The sequence below is a fragment of the Podarcis tiliguerta genome, assembly GCF_965153285.1.
Source record: "Podarcis tiliguerta genome assembly, chromosome: 2".
Lineage (NCBI taxonomy): Eukaryota > Metazoa > Chordata > Lepidosauria > Squamata > Lacertidae > Podarcis > Podarcis tiliguerta.
Genome location: NC_139535.1, coordinates 98,798,136 through 98,806,005, shown reverse-complemented (window position 1 = coordinate 98,806,005; position 7,870 = coordinate 98,798,136). Strand labels below are relative to the sequence as shown.

The window sequence follows — 7,870 nt, the reverse complement described above, 5'->3', positions numbered from 1 at the left end:
CACCTCTGTAGAATGATCACTGGGTGTGAGAAATTGAAAGTTCCCATCAGTGGAGGGATCCCTGAGGAGATTTGTATGGGAGGAGATGACTCTCGAGAGGACCTTTTCCTAAGCTGTTTAAGGCTTTAACCATTAATAATAATAATAATAATAATAATAATAATAATAATAAATAAATAAATAAATAAATATTATTTGTACCCCACCCATCTGTCTGTGTTTCCCCGGCCACTCTGGGCGGCTTCCAACTGAATATTAAAAACAATACAGCATCAGACATTAAAAACTTCCCTAAACAGGGCCGCCTTTAGTTTGCACTTTGAATTAGGTCCCCAGGTTGCCCTAACATGGCCCATCCTATTAGCTCCAGGCAACTTTGTGGCCGCCATATTCTGGACCATTTGAAATGTCTGGGCAGTCTTCAAGGGCAGCCTCACAGAGAGCATATTACAGCAGTCCACTCAAACCTTGAATGACTGACCAGGTTTGACATTACAGGCTTCAAGAAAGGGAGATTCAAGTTAGAAAAAAGGAGATTCCGACTAAACATACAGAAAAACTTCTTGACAGCAAGAGCTGTTCAACAGTGGAACAGTCTCCCACAAGAGGTAGTAGACTCTCCTTCCTTGGGGAGGTTGTATGGCCATCTGTCATGGATACTGTTATGTACTGAAGTTCTCACCCTGGGCCAGCAGGGGGATACTGTAGATAGTTTTCACTCAGGTCCACATATGCAAATAAGTGATTGAAAGTGACGTTCAGTGATTGGATAGTTACAGAAAATGGTTACTGTTGTGTTCTTGTGGAGCTCTATATAAGCAGGCTGGCTGAACCCTTCAGTTCAGTTCTGTTCTGGCCTGTGAATAAACAAGAGCTGTTTGAAAAATCGCTGTGTCGTCTGATATGTTCACCCACAACTTAACAGATACTTTAGCTGAGATTCCTGCATTGCAGGGGGCTGGACTAAATGACCTTTGGGGTCCCTTCCAATGCTATAATTCTGTGACATCTTCAGAAAAGGGCAAATAGTTCTCAACGTTCAGTGTCCTCCATCCTTCCCTGTCCCCTGCTGTGTAACTGTGATTTTTGTCAACATACTTTTTTTTTTTTTTTTTTGAAGGGCTGAATGGGACCAAATGATCTTATTAAGCTGGCTGGGGGTGAGAGCACCAGGCCCAGCCTAATTCATATACATCCATTTAACAAGCAAACTCATTGATAAGCAAACCACCTGATGCTTGCGCAGCAGAAAAAGAAAACACCTGGTTTTGCCGGTGGCTTGATAAGCCAGTATCTTTAATCTCAACCTGCCCCCCCCCCATTTTTTTACCTCAGATGACTGAAGTACACACTCTGCGAGACCCTCTGCTCCATCCACACTGGCAATAGTGACTAAGCTTTGATGTCCCCCTCATTCAACAGAATGTTGTTTAGTTCAAAGCAGAGAACAGAGGCACCTTCTTTGCTTTTAAATTATTAGCTCCCTAAGTCTTCTGTAATGATATAGTTTGACTGAAGTGTGCAGTTTATTAACTACATAAAGATGATATTATTAGAGTGGAGAAAGGCAGCTGAAAGTTTTGCCTTTCGGTTCAACAGCAGGGGTTTTAAATACTTTGATCTCAATCAATGCTAAATGTCTTTGTATGAGAGGGGGGAAGAGAGAGAGAGAGAGCACAGCTGAAATTACCTTTGGCACCGAGGCTGCATCAATTATTTAGCTCCTTTTCTTAAAAATTAAAGTCTTCAACTTTTACCCTAATTTCTTCTTCAGGTTCTTCCCCTTTCATCTCGGGTGGACTGGTGGGAGGAGTACAAATTGGAAGACATTTTGCTGCGTGCGCTAATAGAAACCAAGCTGACCTCACCCCCAAAAGGTCTAGTTTCTGATTGTGCCTGGGGACAGATTGATATCGGCAGCCATTTTAAGCCAATCGACATGAGTCAGTTTCCTCTTATGATGGCCAAGCATGCTCCCAAAGAGCAGCAGACCAAATATTTCATTTTGCCATTAGCTTCCAAGCCAGGCACGGCTTCCCTCAGCCTCTGTGACTTCGCCCTTGAACAGAGCTGGCCGGCCCATGAGGTTGGATCAGGCAGCCACCTCAGGTGGCACCCCACACCGCCGCCACCAAGGTGTGGCACCCACATTCTGCTGCCCAGCTTCCAGAATAGAGAAGGACTAGCAGCAAATGTTTGAATTATGGTGCTGGTGCTGGAGGAGACTCTTGAGAGTCCCGTGGACTGCAAGAAGATCAAACCTATCCATTCTTAAGGAGATCAGGCCTGAGTGCTTGCTGGAAGGACAGATCTTGAAGCTGAGGCTCCAATACTTTGGCCACCTCGTGAGAAGAGAAGACTCCCTGGAAAAAACCCTGATGTTGGGAAAGATGTAGGGCACAAGGAGAAGGGGATGACAGAGGACAAGATGGTTGGACACTGTTCTTGAAGCTACTAACATGAGTTTGACCAAGCTGGGGGAGGCAGTGGAAGATAGGAGTGCCTGGCGTGCTCTGGTCCATGGGGTCACGAAGAGTCGAACATGACTAAAGGACTAAACAACAACAACAAGCAGCAAAGCTCTGTAGAACACCTCCCTTATTGCCTAGTTGGCGAGAGAGGACACATTCAGCCACCCAGCTTTGCCAGACATCTCCCCCACCCCCAATCTGGCAGTGTGACAGGGCTTTGCATCATCTTCTCCTGAAGGGAGAAGCCAGTGCAAAGCTTCACCACCAGTCTGGAGGGCAGGGATCCTGAAAGGATGTCCACCACAACCCAACGAGGAAACTTCTTAAGAAGCCCTTATGGAGTCTCCCGCCCCCGCCCCCCGGCGTATCACGGGGGTAGCAATGGGGTGTTTTGCCTCAGGTGCTTAAATGCTTTGGACTGCCCACGCTCTTAAACAACTTTAAACATTGGGTTTCTGACTATCTCCTCAGTCAAGACATACAGTGGTGCCCCGCAAGCTGAACGCCTCGCAAGACGGAAAACCCGCTAGACGAAAGGGTTTTCCGTTTTGGAGGTGCTTCGCAGGACGAATTTCTCTATGGGCTTGCTTTGCAAGACGAAAATGTCTTGCGATTCCTGGGGGGTTTTTTTTGCTCCCCACCCCCTTTTTCTAAGGCACTAAGCTGCTAATAGCCTTTTAGCAGCTAATCCGCTAATCCCTTAAGCCTTTAATAGCCGCTAATAGCCGCTAAACCGCTAATAGCGCTAATCCGCTAATGGGCTTGCTTCGCAAGACGAAAAAACCGCTAGACGAAGAGACTCACGGAACGGATTCTTTTCGTCTTGTGAGGCACCACTGTATAGATAATATACCCAGTCCTGATCTCCTTGGAGGAAGACAGGCTGCAAACATGGTTGTTGTTGTTGTTGTTGTTGTTGTTGTTGTTGTTGTTCTTAATTATTATTAAGTCACACTAAAACATAACCATAAACTTCACAATGCAGCAAGAGGGGAGCACCAGATTCTTGAGAATGTAAGTCGCTAAGAGGTGAAAAGCAGAATGTGTTCACACAAAGGCGCACACATTTTCTCTATTACGATGATCAAAGTTGAGAAAAATGAGAACACGGTGAACTCTACCAAGAAGTTACGGCCACAGGAATTTTTAAAAGGAAATTTGGTTTCCAGGATGTTGTTTTTTGAATAATAATAATCCCAGCACCTTGGAACAAAACCTAATAAAGAGAGCTGCTTTACATTACATGTTTGTGTACAAACACTCAAGTCTTCATTCTCAGACATGAAGGCAGCACTTTTGTTGGAAAGTGACCACCACGCATTAGCCCGCAACTTCTGCAAATCTGGCGCATTTAATTAAGGATTTCTTTATGCTCCGATGGATTTATCGTTGTGCATGTATTGATTTTATACGTGTAAACCACTTGGAAGGCATTTTGGCATGTGATATACGAATTGATAAATAATAATAAAAAATAAACGAAATCAAAACAAGTAAAATGTGAGAGAGACACAACATGTTGATTATAAATATCCTATCGCAAGCAGAGTCATTCAAAGTAGTTTTATTTATAACTCATTAGAAGCAAAAACACTTGCTACAGGTAAAGGAAATATACTCAATTATCAGGAAATCACCCATATAGAAAGGCAGCTATAGTGTGTAATGAGGGCAGACAGCTGAAAGAGCTGTGCAGTGTTGGTTTATTAAAGGCTAAAGCAAATATATGAACATAGAGGAACGCTTGATAGAAATGCAGTCAATCTGCAAATTTCAGCTGAACCACAGGGAAACAGAAGCAAAAAATAACCTCAGTGAGAAAGTGGGTAACAAATAAGGGGCTGGTGTTTCAGAAGAATATATAAGTATCTGCTCTACAGTTTAGACTGGTTTTACATCCCAAATATTATGTGAATGGTTTGGTGAGGTGCTGATAACTCTGTTAGAAAACTATTCTTTCCATACAGAACTAAATCCTACAGTTGCTTGAGAAGAGGGAATGGGTTTTAAACTTGTTTGAACCAAATCAAACTAGATTTGACAGTCTGATCCCCAGCTTGTTTGTAGAGGTGTTTTGCATTTAGTGTTTCTGATCCCGTGACTGGTCCCAATTGTAGGGAAGGTCGTGGGGATGCGGGAGGGGAGAGTACTGATTGAAAATGGACCTAGTAAAGAACAGATCAGATATTGCGGTGCCATTGATGCAGATACAAGTCCGAATGCATGGCTGGTATACAGAAGTGTTCATAGGATTTAACTGTGTTATAATAACATAATAATAATAATTTATTCTTTATACCCCGCCCATCTGGCTGGGTTTCCCCAGCCACTCTGGGCGGCTTCCAACAGAACACTAAAATACAATAAGCTATTAAATATTAAAAGCTTCCCTAAACAGGGCTGCCTTCAAATGTCTTCTAAAAGCCTGGTAGTTGTTTTTCTCTTTGACATCTGGTGGGAGGGCGTTCCACAGGGCATGATAGCATGAAATGAGGCCTCTGGTCAACCATAAGATTATCACAAACATGAAGTTATTGCAGGCATCGCAGGCAGATAAATTGGTGCAGATGAGATCCAGAATGGTTCAGTGTGTGGACAGCTGGACAAAGACAGGGATGCCCTGTGTCTGTCTGTTTGGCTACAGAGAAAGTCAATCCCTTCAGCTGTTATTTATATATAAAGCAGGAGCGATGGTGACTTACCTTTACAAAACTGTTGAGAATGCAACAAGATAAAAAGGATGAATAACATTGCAGTTGAAAGTTCTCTGTTCTCTAAGGGATTAAAAGTAAGAACAGACAACGGACTTCCAATTTGTCGTGTCAAGTCTTTGGCTTCGCTGAAATATGGACTATGTTGCAAGGCTGGAGCAACATAAAAAAGCAGGATCCTTCTACCAATATTTCACCAGCTTTATAATTACCCAGACATAGGATTGTCCAAAACCTGAGTCTGATTTCACTCAGAAGCTACAAGCCGTTTATCAGAAGGCAACCTTCATCATCACCAAGAATCATGTGGATTTAGCAAATAACATTCGATATGAAACAACAAAAAAGAAGAAAAATATGTGTCAATTTAGCTACATGAATTGCAGTAGAACTTCCTGATAAGGAAATATCAATCTTCCCTTCACAGATGTTTGCAAAGGATTTTGTGAAGGGCAATTAAAGTTCAATGAAAAAAGGTCATATTTATCTGATAAATGAAAATGATGTTGTATCAAACATATATTTTCTGCTCCAAGATTTGAGTCTAACTCAGAGTTAGATATCAGGCCTAAAGAGTACCTGATGCTATAGCATTGTTGAAGCCAAGCAGATGTCAACCTAATCAGTACCTGGTTAGGAGATCTGTAGGAGATATACGTAAATCTGACCTTCCAAAGGAAGAGCAGGGCACAGGCATAATAAATACAACTGCAATAGTTCTGAAAGGCTAACAAAGCAGGAGAGTTTCCTAAATACACTTGATGTAGTTAAGAGTTACATAAAAGAAACCAGGAAGTGATGGCACTGAACTGCCAAAAAATAAAGGCCAACCTTAAATTTCTGAATTTTGAAATAAATATGTATCTGGCTTCTTGCTTTGCAATCCATGTGGATTATTCTCATTCTTTATTCCATTGCACTCCATTTAACAGCATTATGAAACCAATTGAACTGTAGGAAATAATACCTGCTAATTCAGGAGCAGGATAAAAAATTAGCCATTTAAAAATATCCAAATAGCGTCAAAGGCTTCTTTTTATCCAGCTTTTCCATCTTCTATCAGATTCTCCCATGGGCAGATAACTTCATTTGCAGAATCCTTGCAAGCCCAGTGGCTGCCCTCTTCCTCCTCCTCCGAATCTATTGGGTAGACCTTGCTCTCCAGAGGTATTTCCATTTTTATCTGGAAGAAGCTGGGATGCAAAATGAAAAACTCGTCACAGTGTGGGCATCTGCCAGGCAGACAGTCCAAGAGCAAGCTGTTTGGCCTGGACTTTTGCTATTGTGATAGCATCAAAACAGGGGATCTTCCAGCACATCTGCCAATCAGTTCCCCATTACTATGGTTGCCTCAAATTGTTTCTGGGGCAACCAGAGGGTACTGGTTTTTTTGCTCTATAAGACTCACTTTTTCCCTCCTAAAAAGTAAGGGGAAATGTGTGTGCGTCTTATGGAGCGAATGCAGGCTGCGCAGCTATCCCAGAAGCCAAAACAGCAAGAGGGATTGCTGCTTTCACTGAGCAGCGATCCCTCTTGCTGTTCTGGCTTCTGAGATTCAGAATTTTTTTTTTTCTTGTTTTCCTCCTCCAAAAACTAGGTGCGTCTTATGGTCTGGTGCGTCTTATAGAGTGAAAAATACGGTATATGGTTGGAGGCAAAGCTTTGCATTCTGAGTGTAGAGGCACCTGCCTCACAGATGTGGCTGGCTGATGTATTTTGAATTAAGAAGTGGATGGATTTATTTATTTTATTAAAATGTGTGTATCCCACCTTTCAGTTCTACATTGAAATCTACAAAGTGGCTCCCAATCACAATAAATTAATACAACTGGATTACTAGGCTGCTAATTCCTAAGGTGTAAGTTTTTTTTAAAAAAAAAATGGAAATGCTCTCACAGTTCAGAACTTATGGCTAAACCAGAGGTGGCTTCTTCCAAAAGACACACAAGGGGGGATGTCCATCTAGAGATGGATGAATCTGTTAATTTGAGTTTCTCATTTTTCCAATCTTAAATTCAGTTCTCCACATTTCTGCAGACATATTTGATTTTTTAAAAAATCCCCATGAAAATCCATCAGTATTTTAGTGCAAATTTCCCCCCAATAAAAACATTTTTGTAGTTCCAAAAATGATGGTCAGGTTTTTTTTATGTATGTAACTATAACAGCTAGGATTCTTTATGCACAGAAATGGAAAGATGAGGAAGTTCCCATCAAAGAAGAATGGATAAGCAAGGTGATGGACTATGCTGAATCAGCAATGTTAACAGCTAAAATAAGGGAACTTAGCAATGACTGCTTCACTGAAGAACAGAAGTCTTTTTCAGACTATTTATAAAGAAATGTTATAATATGGTGAATTCGTGAGCAGGATTTGAACTATGAGCAACAGAAATCATTGTACTATGATTATGATACGAGAGAGGGAAGATAGGGTGCAGCATAGAGGTGGGGGGAAAACACCAACAAAAATGGAATGGGAAGTCTATAAAACAAAAGAAAAAAATATTATGTATTGGGATTTTATGTGAGATTTGTGGAAATTTAAGAAAATATATTTGGGGGCGAAACATTTTTGCATGCAGTTTTGACTAATATACACATTTTTGCAAGCAATTTTCCCTAACATAGCAATGCATTTCTCCATGTTATTTTCACCAGGAGATGCATTTTTATGCACACTTTCAC

The 7,870-nt window shown here is 41.5% G+C and overlaps 1 protein-coding gene across 1 annotated transcript in view; it reads right to left on the bottom strand.

The window, feature by feature from the left end:
• Positions 1-4,019: 4,019 nt before the first annotated feature.
• RGS9 (regulator of G protein signaling 9) overlaps positions 4,020-7,870 on the bottom strand; it is a 67,780-nt gene continuing 63,929 nt past the window's right edge. Inside the window, exon 19 of the mRNA XM_083427511.1 lies at positions 4,020-6,375. Within this exon, the coding sequence (XP_083283637.1) occupies positions 6,219-6,375 (157 nt within the window). The 3' untranslated portion in view covers positions 4,020-6,218. The remainder of the gene's footprint in view (positions 6,376-7,870) is intronic.